We start from the raw sequence: 17703 nt of genomic DNA, 5'->3' as shown, positions 1-17703 counted from the left end.
ATAGAAGAGTTCTATTGCTGGGGTGTTGTGAAGGGTGAGAGCTTGGAACTGTTGAAGGTCTGTTGTATTTCTAGGGTGGCCTTTCATGAGGGGTTGTCCTATTTCTCGTAGAAATCATTCAGCCTTCATCTTTCCCCTTCTGACTCATTCACTGCATTGAATGTGAAGTCCTCTGGTTCTGTCCAAGTCTTGGCAGTGTTCAGGACTTACTCCTGGTTCTGTGCTCAGAGGTCCTTCCTGGTGGTGCCAGGAATTGAGCTTGGGTGGGCCATATGTAAGGAAAGCACTTTTTCTTTTTTTGATTTTTGGGTCACACCCGGCAGCGCTCAAGGGTTACTCCTGGCTCTATGCTCAGAAATCACTGCTAGCAGACTCAGGGGACCATATGGGATGCTGGGATTTGAACCACCAACCTTCTGCATGCAAGGCAAACTCCTTACCGCTGTGCTATCTCTCCGACCCCAAGGCAAGCACCTTAACCTGTTTGTTCTGTCAGAGCCTCTCCTCAGGGTCCAGTGGATGATGCTCCAGGCTAACACTTCTGCTTCTCCAAAGGCCTCTGGCTTTCCCAGTGGATTTCTGTATTTCAGAGTCCTCCATGTGTGACTTTAGGCTGCTTTTTGCTTGGAAACACTGACTTTTTCTAATCCACATGGCCAGAGCCTCACCTATCTACACAGCTGCCAGGGCCTCACCTAGCTACAAAGCTGCCGGCGACACTGTCAATAGTTTCAGACACAGAATTTAACTCCACACTCATCACCACGTCCCTTCCCATCCCTCTTCCCCACCCACTTGGCAAACTTAAAAAGTTATGGCTTGGGTCACATGTTTGCCATAAGGTTAATGTTTATGGTTAAGATGTGCACTGCCCAGACATCTCACCTAACCACCCCAAAGTGCTTCTCCATATCCTTCTGTTCCTCCTCAGTATATTTCTTGGTATTCCTCCTCAGTATCTTTTTGTTACTTCCAGTCATTGTTCCCCCCACCTATTTCCTTGGCATTCTCAGTCCTGTAATCCAGGGCCGAGGGTTTATTATCTTTTGGTATCTTCCATTCCCTTGTCTGGCTTCTTTGTAGATCAGAGCTGAGTACAACCATGCAGTGTTTGTCCTTCTCCCTCTGCATTGAACCTATGAACTCCTCCAGTTTCATTCAAGTTGCAGCACGTGGTGTGATTTCATCTTTTCTGATCACTGGGAATTTTCCATTGATACGGTTTTCTTAAATCAGTCATACCTAGGATTGAGTTCAAAGCAAGGAGGTAGAGATTGTCAGTTGGGAATTTCATGACTATGACTGCTATATCCTAGGTTGGCAAGATGGAAGCATGGAAGCACTCAGCAAAGCTTAAGTCAGGAATTCTTTTGTTTGTTTCTTGGGCTACACCCAGAGGTGCTCAGGGGTTACTCCTGGCTCTTCACTCAGAAATTACTCTTGGCAGACTCCAGGGGCCATTTGGGATGCTGGGAATCAAACTTGGATTGGCCATGTGCAAGGAAAATGCCCAATCACTGTGCTAATACTCTGGTCCTGTGGGGTACATTTTCCTTCATGGTGGTTGTAGAGGCAAGATGGGTAGAGCACATGGCAGTGCTTGGGAGAGCATGTGGTATCATGGATGGCAATCAGGGCACCCCCAGTCTGAGCATATACTGCTACCCCTAGAGCCTAGACCCTAGACCCCAGGTTGGGGTCCCTATGGAGGTTCTTTGACTTCTTTGGACTTTCATTTCTTTTTCTGTAGGTTAGGTTTGTGTCTGGACGCATCTCCTAAGGTAGTTGGACTGATGGAAGAGATGGTTCCCGTGGGGAGGGGATGCACCTGGGCCGGCCTAGCCTGGACTCTGTGAGAGTGTTGAGGCCTCCTCTGCCTTTTGTGTGTGAACAAGCCTCTGCCAGTTCCCATCTCCTGTCTCTCAGAAATAAGGCCAGAGAAGCAGGGCTCAGCCGACAGAGCTTTGGAAAGAGAAATTTCCTCTCCAGTGGGTGCTTCCAGCCCCCTTTCCCCATACCCAGAGAGGGGATTCTCCCTGGAGTCAGTTCTGCAGGGGAGAGGTGCATGGGGTAGGGGATAGGGGGTGGCCTAACCTTGTGGGTTTCTACTTCTTCCTCTGCGTCCTTAGAAGAGCTGGGAGGGCAAATGTTACAAGTGTTGTTTGTTGGGCAGGCCCATCCTTTGGCAGAACACGTTCCTGGTTCCGTGTTTACCTGGCAGGTGTATCTGCATATGACCTACTCAACTTCCTCCTGGGGCTCAGGCATGCCCATCTCTGTGCTGAGGGTTATCCAGGGCATCTGTGGGTTCTGAGGAAGGGAAGTTGGGGCCACAGTCAAAGCCACACGGAGGCCCATGGGACTGGATCCAGCAGAGCACCTTTGGCCTAAGCAGGGCTTGAGAAAACCACGAAGCGCCTGTATGTGATTGATCATTTCTTCTTCCTTCCCTCGGCCCCTGCCTGAGACAAACCCCAGGGGTTACTCCTGGCTCTGCACTCAGTAATCACTCCTAGTGGCTCAAGGAACCATATGGAATGCTGGAGATTGAACCCAGGTCACAGCAGTGTGCAAGACAAACGCCCTACCTGCTATATATCCCATTGCTCCAGCCCCATTTTCTGTTTTAAGCCATTTGCTGAGTGACTTGGTGGACCCAGTTCCTTTCACACAGATCCCAAACTCTGGTTGGGAGGGAGCCACTCCTGACTGCAGCAGTCTTTGCAGGAAGGGGGTAGGGCATTGGAGCTAAGAATCCAGAGAGAGTAGGGGTTTCCGAAGAGACCTGGGCAGACCCTTCCCTATCAGGATGATCTAGTTTGTTTTTGTTTTCTTTTTGCCACATCCAAGGGTGTTCAGGGTTTACTTCGGGCTCTGTGCTCAGGGATCACTACTTGCAGGGGACCTTTGGCGCCCATATGTTGTGTCTGGGGTCAGCCAGGTGAAAGGCAAGTGATTTTAACCACTGTACTCTGGCCCAGAATGGAAAGATCTGGATCCCTTTGCAGCTTTATTCAGTTATTTGGGGGGTGGAGGGGGAGGTGGGGCCACACCTGGCGGCGGCGCTCAGGAATTATTCCTGGCTCTGCGTTCAGAAATGGCTCCTGGCAGGCTTGGGGGACCAATGGGATGCCGGGAATTGAACCCCGGTCCGTTCCAGGTTGTCTGCGTGCAAGGTAAACCCTACCACTGTGCCATCTCGCTGGTCCTGCCCAGCAATTTTCTAAGTGGCCACAAGGTGGGGCTATTTTCCTGGGACAACTTGTGAAGCCTGTGCCTTGCCTTCTCAGCAGCAGGTTGTGAATTGCTTATTCATGGGCCGGTGGTGACTCCAGCAGCTCTCAGTCTATACCACTGGGGTTTTTGCAGGTAAGGTGCCTGCCTTGCCTGCGTTAGCCTTGGATGGACCGCGGTTCGATCCCCCGGCGTCCCATATGGTCCCCCAAGCCAGGAGCAACTTCTAAGCGCATAGCCAGGAGTAACCCTTGAGTGTTACCGGGTGTGGCCCTAAAATCAAAAAGCAAAACAAAACAAACAAAAAAACAAACAAAAAACCACAACTGTCAGGTATGCACTGCAAGAGTGCCTGACTCTCACACAGCCACTGATCTGTCCCTAGGGGGCGCCCCACTTCTCATTTTGCAGCGTTCACTTGACTTGCATATGTAAGGACTCCTGGCACCTCAAAATGAATGAATGAATAAATAAAATAAATGGTTTTGGTTTGGGGAGTATTTATTTCCTTATTTGTTAAAAAATTTTTTTTTGTTTTTTTGACCACACCCCGTATTGCTCAGGGATTACTCCTGGCTCTGTGCTTAGAAATTACTCCTGGCAGTTTGGGGGAACCATATGGGATGCCAGGGATCAAACGTAGGCATGCGGCAAGGCAAATATCTTACCCACTGTGCTCTCACTCTGGCCCTATTTATTTAAATTTTTTTTTTTTTTTTTTTTTTTTTTTTGGTTTTTGGTTTTTGGATCACACCCGGCAGTGCTCAGGGGTTACTCCTGGCTGTCTGCTCAGAAATAGCTCCTGGCAGGCACGGGGGACCATATGGGACACCGGGATTTGAACCAAACACCTTTGGTCCTGGATCGGCTGCTTGCAAGGCAAACGCCGCTGTGCTATCTCTCCGGGCCCTATTTATTTAAATTTTTAATTGAATTACCATGAGTTGCAGACTTAAAAAGTTGTTGATGGTTGAGTTTCAGTCATATAATCTTCCAACACTCATCCTTTAACCAGTGCACATTTCTCGCCACTAATTTCTCCAGTTTTTTTCCACCTGTCCTACACACACACACACACACACACACACACACACACACACACACACACACACACACAGCCTGCCTCTATGGTAGACAGTTCTCTCTGTTTTCCCTTCCCACCCACTCCCACCCCTCTTTCACCTCTCTTTTCTCTTTTTTCCTTATAGGTAGCATGGTCTGTAATACTATTAGTGAAAGTATATCATGCATATCACTTTACCTTCTTTCAATGCCCATTCCTTGTGGTAGATCGAGTTTTTATAATTAGACAGCAAACAGATTTCACTTTTGTCCTGGCAAGTCTGGGGGACTATATGGAGTGCTGAGGATCAAATCTAGGTTGGATGAGAGCAAAGCAAACCCCATCAGCTGTACCCTTTGCTTTAATCCAGGGCTGTGATGCCTGCCTGTGTTGCAGAGCTAGTGCTATGCACGTATGTGATGGTGTGTGATGGTGGGTCTGAGTGACAGAATGCCTAAATCTGGGTGAGATGACTGTCTGCTCACAGATATTGACAAATCTTTCACTGGATTTTGAGACAGTTCCTCATTTGATTTTTGTAGATGGCGGTTGAGTTTCTGCATGAACTGAATGTCCCGTTTTTTAAAGTTGGATCTGGGGATACGAACAATTTTCCTTACCTGGAAAAGACAGCCAAGAAAGGTGAGTGCACATTTCTGCCATCAGGTGAGGGTTCTACTCTTCACTATTTTTACTCCTAAAGGAATCTCATAAAGACAGACTTTAGGGTGCTCTCCTCACTCAGCACTCACTGAGTGACCACATACTTTTTTTTTATTTTAATGTTTGTTTTTGGGCCATACCTGACAATGCTCAGGGCCCACTCTGCACTCAGGGTTCACTCCTAGCAGTGTTCAGGTGACCATATATGTGGTGTTGAGGATCAAACCCAGATCAGCTGCATGCAAGGTAAATGCCCCAGCCATTTGTACTGTCTCTCTGGATCCAAGCACATACTTTATGTTGTCACTTGAAAAAGAAAGAGATGAAGAGGCTGGAGTGATAGCTAGGAGGTAAGGTGTTTGCCTTGCATGCAGAAGGACGGTGGTTCGAATCACAGCATCCCATATGGTCCCCTGAGCCTGCCAGGAGGGATTTCTGAGACTAGAGCCAGGAGGAACCCCTGAGGAGAGAGGGAGAGAGAGAGGGAGGGAGGGAGGGAGGGAGGGAGAGAGAGAGAGAGAGAGAGAGAGAGAGAGAGAGAGATATGAAGAATCAGACAGTTTTTATAAGGATTTTTGGTAGGCTGGAGAGATAGAACAGCGGCGGGTAAAACACTTGGCATGCAATTGAGCAGGGTTCTATCCTCAGCATTGTGTATGGTCCTTTGAATACCTTCAGGAGTGATTCCTGAGCACAGCCTGGTGCCCAAAAACTGAAGAAAAAAATTGTGGGGGAAAATCAGAGATCTAATCTATGGCCTTGTCCATGCTAGGCATGCAGGTACCTACTCCTCCCCCCCACCTTGTAAGAATTTTTATTGATATATTTTGGGACACACCCAGTGAATCTCAGGGGTTACTCCTGATTCTGCACTTAGGAATTACTCCTGGTGGTGCTCAAGGGACCATATGGGATGCCAGGGATCAAATCTAGGTTGGCCACATGCAAGGCAAACACCCTACCTGCTGGACTTTTGCTTTGGCCCCTTTGTAAGAATATTTTTTTTAATTTTTATTGTTATCAAAGTGAATTACAATTGTTCCACTGTAAGAATTTTTGTTGTGGCTTTGAGTTATTCCTAGCAGTGCTGGGGTGAGGGCTGGGAGCTACTCTGGCATGTGTTCAGGGGTCACTGCTCCTGGTGCTCAGGGGACCACTCAGCTGGGATGGGATGTAGACCTCCCACCAGCAGAATTATGTTCTCTGGCCCTTTGAACCATCTTTCTTTCTTTTTTTTTTTTTTTTGGGTATATTTTTTGTTTTACTGTTAATTTAAAAATATGGAACGCTTCACGAATTTGCATGTCATCCTTGCGCAGTGAACCATCTTTCTTAATCTATAGAAAAAATTTAATTGAGGGGCCAAAGAGATAGCATGGAGGTAGGGCATTTGCCTTGCATGCAGAAGGACGGTGGTTCGAATCTCGGCATCCCATATGGTTCCCGAGCCTGCCAGAAGCGATTTCTGAGCGTAGAGCCAGGAGTAACCCCTGAGCGCAGCTGGGTGTGACCCAAAAACCAAAAAAAATTTTTTTAATTGAAAAATAATTAGATTGACAAATAATATAATATGTATTGAACTTTGTGGAAGCTGTGACTCTGAGAAACATTCTGTAGGACATTATAATCATGATCTTATTAGCTTTGTCAGGTATATTAGAGAATCAAAAATCATAGAATAGGGGACGGAGAGATAGCACAGTGGTAAGGCGTTTGCCTTGCATGCGGAAGGTCGCTAGTTCAAATCCTGGCATCCCCTATGGTCCTCCAAGCCTGCTGGGGGCAATTTCTGAGCGTAGAGCCAGGAATAACCCCTGAGCATTGCCAAAAACCAAAAAAAAAAAAAAAAAAAAAAGAATCATAGCATATCTGGGATCCATACACACCAGTTTATAAGGTTTTTTTCTTTGTTGTTTATTCGGGGGCCGCACCTGGTGGTGTTCAGAGGCTACTCCTGGCCCTGTGCTCAGCAGGAATTACTTCTGACAATGCTTAGGGGCCATATAAAATACCGGGAATCAAACCTGGGTCAACCACATGTAAGACAAATACCTTACCTGCTGTACTTTGCTCCAGCTCGATGATTTGTTTTATTTATTTATTTTTAGCCCATACCTGGTGATGCTCAGGGGTTACTCCTGGTGCTGTGCCCTGCTTAGGAATTACTCCTGGCAGTGCTTGGGGACCATATGGATCATATGGATCATATGACCATATGACCATATGGATCATACGCATACGCATACAAGGCAAATGGCCTCTATAAGGTAATATCATATGCACACAGCGACCCTGGCTCTAAAGCAAACTCAGCCAGCTTCTTCACAGTGGTGCCTCCTGCCTTTGTGCAGCAGATAGCAGCTCTGGTCTGCATGTTCCTGCATACACTAGAATGAATCTGTGTTCTGTGCTTGCCTTCCCCATGCTGCATGCTTGCTTGGGGGTGGGGGCAACCCTGAAATGCCTACTTTCCTCCCTTTGCTCAAGAATAACCTGTGTGAGAGTTACTCACTCTGTGCTCGGGGAACCATATGGGATGCTGGGAATTGAACATTGGTGATTGACTGCAAGCAAAACAAAAGCCTTCCCCGCTGTACTATTGCTTTGGCCCTGAAACTGTTTTTGAGAGACATTCCCTCAGCTGCCCAGCTGTCGGACTGTGCCTGTAAGGGTCAAGCCTGATATGTGGGGTTGGGCTCCTCAGGCCGCCCGATGGTCATCTCCAGTGGCATGCAATCCATGGACACCATGAAGCAAGTCTACCAGATTGTGAAGCCCCTGAACCCCAACTTCTGCTTCCTCCAGTGCACCAGTGCCTATCCGCTCCCACCTGAGGCTGTCAACCTGAGAGTCATCTCAGTGAGTAGAGGGAGGGCCAATGTCACCTGGGACACTCTCTTTTGGGGTTTGATTTTTGGCTTAATTGGGGGCCACAATCAGCAGTGCTCACTGGCTATACTGTGTTGGAGGGTTGCTTCTGGGGTCCTGGAGATCTCACAAGAACATTCATCTTTGGCCCTCTGACACCAGCCCTGCTACACTCTGTCATGACCAAAATTGTAGTTAGTCTCACCTGTTTTGCATATGAATTTGCTCAACAGTCTTGCTATTCCAGTATCAAATCAGCACCTATATGTAGCTAACAAAACCTTCTGCAGAAGGTGATCATAAACATATCCTGCAACTCATCTTATTTCTTCTTGTACAAAATATAAGGGGTCTCAGTTATTATCTTTATATTTTTGTTTGTTTTGTTTTGGGGCCACACCCGGCAGTGCTCAGGGGTTTCTGGCTCTGCACTCAGAAATCACCCCTGACAGGCTCAGGAGATCTTATGGGATGCCGGGAATTGAACTGGGGTCAATCTCAGGTTGGCCATATGCAAGACAAATACCCTATTGCTGTATTATCACTCCAACCCCCTTTTTTTATGTATGTTGGTATATATGTATGTATGTATGTGTATATATGTATATATATTTATGCATATGCATATGTATGTATGTATACATATGTATGCTAGCAAGAGAGAGGGAGAGATATGTGGGAGATTGGGAGGGGTGAAACTATAGGGCCAGAGAAATAGTATAGGGGTTAAGGTATTTGCTTTGCAGATAGCCAACTCCAGTTTTATCTGGCACCACACATGGTCCATAATTCCTAAGCATAGAGCCTACAAATAAGCCTTGAGGGCTACAAACAACAATGGCGACCACATTTTAATTTAGTTTTGTTTTTGGGGGCCACACCCTATGGTGCTCAGGGATCACTCCTAATGGGCTCAGGAGATAGTATGTGGTGCCTGGGTTTGAATCCAGATCTATCCTGTGCAAGGTAAGCACCTTACCAACTGTACCATCTCTCCAGCCCCCAAATACGAAATTTTAAAGTTGCTCATTTTTTAGACTAATTTTTCTGCCTTTTCTTTGAACCTCCCCTGAGTTCTGGCAGCTTCTACACGATTTTCTGCTCATCACTAAATCATGTTATTTAAAATCACCCTGCATACTTTTGATTAAACATGATTTTTAGAAACTCAAAACAGCTCTGAAATATGGAACATAGAAAGTGAACTTCTCTATACTCCTCCCCTTGCCCCGAGACTGCCACCAGTAACAGCTGTGTGAGGACCCCAGATCCTTCCCTTTCTTTTTCCAGTGTCTTGTCCTCCTTCCCCTCTCTATTCCCCCAAGCACTGCCACATCTCCCAACCGAGAATGACAGTCAATGCAGCCATATCCTCGCAGGTTCTACAACCGAGTTCTCTGTCCTGCAGCCAGCATATCCTCCATCATCATTCTCCATTGTCCTGATCTCTTCCTAAGCCCCATGTAGGTCTTTCCACTGCACTTAAACATTCTGTCCATGTTGTCTAGCAAGACTCAGTAGATAATAGAAGGCCACCTGTTTCATTCATTATAGATAACAGATAAATGATTTAGCATTTAGCATTTCCACCGGATTGTGCTGAGATTGGGCTGTTTATTTTTATCGATGATAATATTTGCGCAGAGCACATTTTTCAACAGCTCAGACTAATTAAATGTAACAGATACTTTCTGAATGTGTTTATGCCTTCAGTTTTGGTTCTGTTATAATTCCTGGAAGTGTGGAACATTCCTCAAACATGTTCTTGATAAGAGCAGCCATTAGGAGCACTGACTGTGTGCTGAGTGCTTTCTGTGCATCTCCAGCTGTGTTCAGCAGCCTATTATCGAAAGGTTAAGAGTTGCTCCTAGGGGCCGGGTAGGTGGCGCTGGAGGTAAGGTGTCTGCCTTGCAAGCGCTAGCCAAGGAAGGACCTCGGTTCGATCCCCCGGCGTCCCATATGGTCCCCCCAAGCCAGGGGCGATTTCTGAGCGCATAGCCAGGAGTAACCCCTGAGCGTCAAACGGGTGTGGCCCAAAAACCAAAAAAAAAAAAAAAAAAAAAAAAAAAAAAAAAAAAAGAGTTGCTCCTAGAGCTTTGTTATCTTACCTGCCATGATACAGGGAGTCAGGAGCTAAGTTCTCCCTGACTCTGGTTTATGCATACAAAACACAATATCTAATTTCTTTTCCTTCTTCTCCCCCCACTTTTTTTTTAATTCTAAAGGAATATCAGAAAAATTTCCCTGACATCCCCATAGGATACTCCGGGCACGAAACTGGCATAGCCATCTCTGTGGCTGCCGTAGCTCTGGGGGCCAAAGTGTTGGAGCGTCATGTGACTCTGGACAAGACCTGGAAGGGCAGTGACCACTCGGCCTCATTGGAGCCTGGGGAGCTGGCAGAGCTGGTGCGATCTGTGCGTCTGGTGGAGAGGGCCCTGGGCTCTCCAACCAAGCAGCTGCTGCCCTGTGAGATGGCCTGCAATGAGAAGGTGGGTTCTGCTCTGTACTGCTGGGCCCCCAATGGGTCTTCTGATCAGCTCACCTGGCAGGCAGGCAGGCAGAGCCAATGCCAAGCCTAACCTGGTCTGTAGCATGAATGATGAATATCAAGCCAATCTGCTTAATTGGGGGGGGGGGACTTTAATTATTTAGTAGACCACTGAGGAGCAGGTCATGGTTTCCTACAATATCCTTAAAGCCCAGGGTGCCAGGGGTCTTCTTGCTGGGAGAAGTAGCAGGGAGGTGAGGGCCTCCTAAAGAATCTGGGTAGCTCAAATCTGGGGGGCCCTGGTGTAAGTGAGTCTTGTGAGATATTTGGGCAGTTGGAGAAGGAGCTGTGGTACAGCAGCTTTCTGGCAGCAGTAAAGGTTCTGGAAGGTTCTAGAAGATTCTGGAAGGATGTTGGCAGCAGCTGCCCATGTTTGGTGGAGGATGATGCCAGAACCAATACTGGCAGTGCTGACTTCAAGGGAGGTGATGGTGTGTCCAAGGATCACTGCCACACACTGACAGCAGAAAGCCAGGCATCTTGGGTGGGCAGGGTATAGATGGGCCCCCCTCATCAGCTGCCTGCTGCTAGGTAGAGGCAAGGATTAGGTGCCTGGCATGTGAGGCTGTGTTGTTTTTTATTCTTCTGCATCCCCATTTTGAACTCTGCTGCTCTCCAGTGAAATATATACACTGGTTCAGTGAGACCAGAGATAGTACCAGGAAGGGTCAAGGGCTCTTGCCTTGCACAAAGCCAACCCTGATCTGATCCCCAGTACCTGAACCCCGCCAGGAGTAAGAAGAACACTGTCTTACTGAGCACAGAGCCAGTTAGCAATAAGCCCTGAGCACTGCCTGGTGTGGCCCCAAGCCAAAGAAAAACCTGAGAAACAAATTACCTGATCTGATAGAGGAAAGAGGAGCAGCTTGGGCCAGAAATGGGAATCTATTCTTGCTTCAGAAAGCTCTTATTTTAGTACTGCGCCCTGGGGTTCTATGAGCAAATGGTAAACTCTGCAGCAAGTGCCCAACCCAATGGTCTCAGGACAAATATTTGGTCCTGGCTCTGAGTTCTAAGCAGAAATAGTTCCTCAGCCCCCAACATGGAGTCAGGTAGTGATTGGGGAGATGGTTTAGCAGAAATTAGAGAAGACAGAAATGTTGGGTAGGAGTTTCATGTCTCGTCATTCCCCTCCCTTACCATCTTCTTACCATTCCTGGGGTCCCCAGCTCCCCTCCAAAGAGCTGCCCCATTCAGCAGCCCATGATCCCTATATCTCCCCAGCTTAAAGCTAGGAGGTGGCAAGGTCTATGCCCTTCCAATCTCAAGCCCAGTCATAGTAATTTCTCAGGCCTGCTCTGTAGACCACAGCCTCCTTGGCCCATAATACTATCTAGCTCACTGTAATTATGACAAAAGTTGTCTTCAAGTAGCAAGAGCATCTATTTCAGGTCCCTGACAGTTGGCTAACAAGATATGCCCTTGTTTCCCATTTATCTAAAGATGTCCCACCCCTGACAGGCTGGAATTCAGACTTAGCTGTATATATATACTGAGCCTTCTTCCTTCACACATCCTCATGTAGTCCCCCCAGAACTGTGGGAGAATCCCTTCCCTTTGCATATTCTCGCTCCAGGCAACAAGGAGTCTTCCAACCTCCTCCTAACCCCACAGTGCCCCCAGAAAGCCAGTCAGGGGCCTTTGGGAAAGAGCAGCAAGCCCCAAGCACCATTGTGAGGTTGCCACTGAGTCTTGTTTTTGTCTACAGCTGGGCAAGTCTGTGGTGGCCAAAGTGAAAATTCCAGAAGGCACCATTCTAACGCTGGACATGCTCACTGTGAAGGTGGGTGAGCCTAAAGGCTACCCCCCCGAAGATATCTTCAGCCTGGTGGGCAAGAAGGTCCTGACCACTGTGGAGGAAGATGACACCATCATGGAAGACTGGGTAGAAAATCATGGCAAAAAAATCAAGTCTTAGAGGCCAGAGTGATGGCGCAGTGTAAAGATGCTTTCCTTGTATGCTTCTGACCCAGGTTTGATCATCTCCAGCATCCTATATGGTCCTCTGAACACTGTCAAGAGTGATTCCTGAGTGCAGAGCCAGGAAAGAGTAACCCCTGAACTTTGCTGGGCCCAGTGGCCTAGCTTTCTTCCAACCAAACCCCCACACCAAATTAAGTCTTCAAATAAAAGGCCTTTTTCTGAACATGGAGTTGCCTTAATGCTACTGTCTGATGTTAACTGGGTGATGATGGAATGCAGGGGAGGGTGTCCTCAAAGAGTCAGATTTTACCCCCCCCCCAGTGTCTTCAATAGATACTAGATATTTGGGAACAAGCTCTGTGGCAGAGTGGGTATGGGGCTGAAAGAAGGGCTACCCACAGCCACTGCCTTTCAGGAACCCAGAGACCCTGGGTCCTCTTCACTCAGCCTCAGTTTTGACTGCCTACAAAGCAAATCCCTAAGCCAAGTCAGAACCTCTTTCCTTTCCAGCTGCTCCTTTCAGACCCCCCATATATCCTTGAGCTCTGTGTTCCATCTGTGGGCAGTGATCACTGGGCAAAGGGTCAGGGGGTTGATGAGCAATGCAGACAAACTTATCCTCCTGTGAGCACAGAGAGGGACTTCCATTAGGAACAAAATTGTTGGATATAGAGTGAGGTTTACCAAGCACTGTTTGATGAAGAACCTAACTCCCTCCCTCCCCAGAGCCTTGAGCAGCAGAGTGACCCTGAGTTGAGCTCAGCAAATGGCTCACACCAGGCCATGTTGCTAGGCCTGGGATTGTGGTCTCTGCAGGGGATCAGGAAGTGTGAGTTTTTATTTTTATGTATTCATAGCTTGTGACTTTGATGGTAATCTGATATCAGCCTTTGCTGATTTTATAATGAAACTACAAACTCTGTTAACAAGTAAATAACTTGTACTGGGTCAGCACCAGGTTTTTTAGGTTTTGTTGTTTTGGGAACACACCCAATGGTAATTAGGGTTTACTCCTGGGTCTACAGTCTCTCCTGGAGGTGCTCAGGGAACCGCATGGTGTGTCAGGAATTGACCCTGGGTCAGCCATGTGCAAGGCAAGTGTCTTATCTGCTGTACTATCACTTCAGCCCCCAGCAGCAGTTTTTTACAAAGGGTCATACTTTCCACTTTTATTTTTTATATGAATTGAACCCTATCTTTGCTCTTTTTTAGTTTCGGGAGTATTCAGGAGCCACTCCAGGGGTCAAGGAGTAGCTGCCAGCAGAGCTTGAGAAGGGATCATGTGGTAGCAGGGATTGAACCTGAGCCTCCCGCATGCAAAGTGTGCTCAGCCCACTAAGCTCTTTGGCCCAGTCCTTTGTCCATTTTGAAATAATGCTAAGGGGATGGAGAGATAGCACAGAGGTAGGGTGTATGCCTGCACACAGACAATCCAGGACGAATTTTGGTTTGAATCCCGGTGTCCCATATGGTCCCTCATGCCTGCAAGGAGATATTTCTTTCTTTTTTTTGGGGGGGGCACCCGGTGTTGCTCAGGGGTTACTCCTGGCAGGCATGGGGGACTATATGGGACACCGGGATTCGAACCAACCACCTTTGGTCCTGGATCAGCTGCTTGCAAGGCAAACGCCGCTGTGCTATCTCTCCAGGCCCCGCAAGGAGATATTTCTGAGCGCAGAGCCAGGAGTAACCCCTGAGCACTATCGGATGTGACCCCCCCCCCAATAAAAATAAATAATGCTGAGATTATTATTAATTCTATTCAACCATGATTTCAAATACTTAATCTGCTGTGAGTAAAGAGTAGATTCACTAGTAGGTCTCCTGGCTCCCCAGTTTCATATGTACAAAGAGTTCATAAACTCCTCCTGCCGAGAGAATGACTATGTAAGCCATTGCTGGCTGCTGTTCACTCTTTATTTCTTCCAAGAAGCTGATCTTGGCTGAAAAAAACCTGAATGTTGCATTCCATCACTTGTTTTCCTAATGCAGCTGAGGTGCCATTTAAGCCAGTATTGGACTGGCAAGCAGAGACATGGCACTATGTGCCCAGGCCTGGGAACTACAGAGAGCCAACAGTAGGCAGTTTCCCACAAACTCCCATCAGCAGCCTCCAGTGCTAGCTGGTTGAAATGCTGGAAGGACCAAGCTTCTCCTTGTCCTCAGAGGACCTGGGAGGCTCAGAGTTGGTAGAAGTCTTTGGCTAGAGGACTATGTGAGTTTGGGAAATGGGAGAGGGGGGCATGTCTGGGGCACACTGCCTCTGGGGGCATGCAGGGCAAAGGCCAGCCTGACCTATGTGTGTGGGTCATACAGGGGCCATGCGTACTGGTGGCAGCTGTCACCTAAGGGCTGAGCATCCCTTGGGCTCTTGTGGACTAGGCAGCTCAATTCAGAAGATGCTCTTCCACCAGCTGCCACCACCCTGCTGAACAATGTACCAGGCGAGTTGACACGGTTTGGGCCCCCTCAGTGGTGTGATCATGCCAGGCACCTTCCCAAGCAGCATATCTTTTTTGTTTATTTATTTAAAGAAAATACATCACATAGTTGACATAACTGATCATAATACATTTGTTTTAGGAAGATCAAAAGCAACACAATTTAAAAAAAAAAAAGAAACTGAAAGAAAAACTAAAGAGATGAAAGAAAAAGAAAAGGTTCAGTAGCAAGTATATTTTGAAAATTATTGAATCACCAATGAACTCATTAAAGCACTAGTAGAAAGTTTAGTAAGCTCTTTTTTTTTTTAAGGATAAGAGTTAAAAAAAAATACAGTAATAATAATAATGGTGTGAGAGTGGCAATTGTTTGCATAGGCCTAGCAAAATATGGGGAAATGGAAAAAAAATGCCTTGGCTTAAATACAAGGAGACCTTACCCCTGAAGTTTTCTGGCATAAGACTAACTCTGGGCTCCAGGCATACTAGGTTATCCAACCCCTGAGACATTCTCTGTGGTCCCGGTGAAATTTTTTTCACATTAGCTGTTGTCGGTGTCAGGTTTCTGTAGTTAAAGATTCTGGTTCTGTGCATTTTCTTCATTGAAGTCAGGATGATATGGAGCGTCTTCTCCTTTCACCTCACCATTAGATGCGGAGAGCCCTGCCCTGCAAGCGGGTTGTGGCTGTTGCTAAGTCATCTGAGAATCCTCTTTGGAGTAAGTCAATGCCAGGGCATCGGCAGGGTCTTCCCTGGTAGAGGTTCCAAGCAGCATATCTGACCTGCTGAGGTTTACCAAGAGACACAGGCAGTGTGGCCAGGAAGCCTGGGAAGGGAAGGGCTGAGTGTCCAATGTGGATTTGACTGTGTAGGCAGCCAGGAGATTGGAATCCCATAGGCTTTAAAGCAGGACATGGTGGACTCAGACCTGAGTCCTCAGCATGCTTCATCTTTCATGCAGGCACCAGCTGAGGAAGGTCACCCCAGGTGCCCTCTGCTAGATGCTGCCTCCACAAGGCCATTGCTCTCAACCAGGGTGTGAGGGCCCTGTAGGCATGGACTATGTGGTGCCAGAGACAAAGGAGGGGTCTATGAGCTCACTTGGAATGCATAGCCCCGAGCAGACCTGGGTGTTGTTATAATCATTGCAATACCAAAGGTGGCCTGAAACTCCTGAGTGGTAACTGTGACAGGCAGGGCTTAGCCACCCTCAGCAGCTGGGTACTCCTCCCTCCCCGCCCACCCCCACACACGCTGTGGGTCAGGGAGCAAGGCTTGAGTTTCAGGGATAGATTTGGGCTCGGTGGCTCCCATTTCCTCTGCTGGACAGTTTGGTGCTCCCCACCCCTTGCCCCAGAATGAATCTCCCTCTCCCCATTCTCAGTTCCCTGGAATATGGAGATTACACAGCACACAAACATGCTCACACACATAGGCCATATAGTGCTCATACACTTAGTAGCCCTGTGACTGGTCCCACCACAAGGATGTTGAGGGAATGGCGAGATGCCAGGCTAGTGCTGGGTACTTGAAGCAGACCCAACTCTCAGCAAAGAACACGCATGACGGCAAGTTTCTTATTTTTTTATTCCAGGAAACCATAGCCTAAGAGACACTGCAGCAGGTCTGTTAGGATTTTAACACATTCTGGTAGGGGACCACACTGTGATTTTAAGGCCAGTGCATACATAGGTAATCTTTGGCTCACATGAGCCTCACAACACAGAGATCAGAGAGCACCCCACCTTTGGAAATAACACCCCGGATTGTGGGCCAAAGTAGTTTTTGGTTGGGGGAGGTAGTGTCAGCCTTGTCACCAAGAAGGCATTGAGAAAAGCCTGTATCCTTTGGGTTCCAGCTCTGAAATTAACTCAGAACAAGTCCCTTCAGTGAGTCACCTCAGACTCCACATTGTATTGTTACCACGGGAAATCCAAGTTCCCCAGAGTGACTGGGCAAAAGCCAAGTAGCAGAATCTTGAGAAGGAAGTATCAATGTTACAGGGCCGCACCCCCGTGTCACCCAGGCCTTGGGACTGCAGGCAGGCAGGCAGGTTTTGCTTATTCTGGGTCTCAGAATAATAAATAACCTTCAGAGAGGTTTTGCAGATTCTTCAGAAGGTCTGGAGTATTGTGAAGATCAAATGAGTTCAGGGCTGAAAAGTGTGTCACAACAGTGCCTGAAAGGCTGCAAGGACTCTCTACATACTTGTATTTGGTTCCCATTGGGGGAACTAGGCTTGGGTTTCAGGGATGGAGAGATGTAGGCTCAGTGGCTCCCATTTTCTCTACTGGACAGTTTGGTGCTCCCTACCTCCTGCCCCACAATGAATCTTCCCCATTCTCAGTTCCCTGGAGTGGAGGTTACACAATAACGTGTCTGAAATGATTTGGTTAAAACTCAAAGGCACTTTTGGGGTCCCTTTATAAACCTTTCTATTTGTATTGCCACATTAAATGGGAAATGGGTGCTTTTATATAGTCCAGACTTCTCAGTGCTCTGGGAACCTGAGTAAACCGTAAGAGGGACTGAGCTTTGCATTGCCCTTACCCTATCTGCAGATCAGTGCTGAGAACACTTAATACAATTAATACGTCTTCTAAACCGTAAAATATGGAACCTTCCAAATACAAACTGGAAAGAGACCACCACCTCCCCTTCTAGAGGAGCTGGCTTTCCTGTTTCCCTCACTTGTTTCCCCCAAAGGATCCTCTGGGGCAGCCTCTGTTCCCAAGGGATTGGAAGAGCATGGGGGTGTTCGGGAACACTGGCTGGTGGTTGCTTAGCGACTGGTCACATGATTTCTTCCTGGCATCCCGTGATAATTAAGTAGTAAAATGTTCTACATTCAAATGTACAACCAGAGGTCTGGCTAGATACTTGCCTGGGACTGAGAAGATGAATAAGGCACAGATCTTGGGCTAAACAGAATATGGGCTAAGCCCAAAGGTCACACCCAG

The 17703-nt window shown here is 47.5% G+C and overlaps 1 protein-coding gene across 1 annotated transcript in view; it reads left to right on the top strand.

Annotated features, from left to right (window-relative positions):
• The window catches only part of NANS (N-acetylneuraminate synthase), a 30341-nt gene extending 17816 nt beyond the window's left edge, over positions 1 to 12525 (top strand). The window contains exons 3-6 of the mRNA XM_049784165.1: positions 4840 to 4939; positions 7665 to 7819; positions 10054 to 10320; positions 12088 to 12525. Of these exons, the coding sequence (XP_049640122.1) occupies positions 4840 to 4939; positions 7665 to 7819; positions 10054 to 10320; positions 12088 to 12297 (732 nt within the window). The 3' untranslated portion in view covers positions 12298 to 12525. The remainder of the gene's footprint in view (positions 1 to 4839; positions 4940 to 7664; positions 7820 to 10053; positions 10321 to 12087) is intronic.
• Positions 12526 to 17703: the final 5178 nt, after the last annotated feature.

The sequence above is a fragment of the Suncus etruscus genome, chromosome 1, assembly GCF_024139225.1.
Source record: "Suncus etruscus isolate mSunEtr1 chromosome 1, mSunEtr1.pri.cur, whole genome shotgun sequence".
In the NCBI taxonomy this organism is placed as follows: Eukaryota; Metazoa; Chordata; class Mammalia; order Eulipotyphla; family Soricidae; genus Suncus; species Suncus etruscus.
This window is presented reverse-complemented; position numbering and strand designations above follow the sequence as displayed.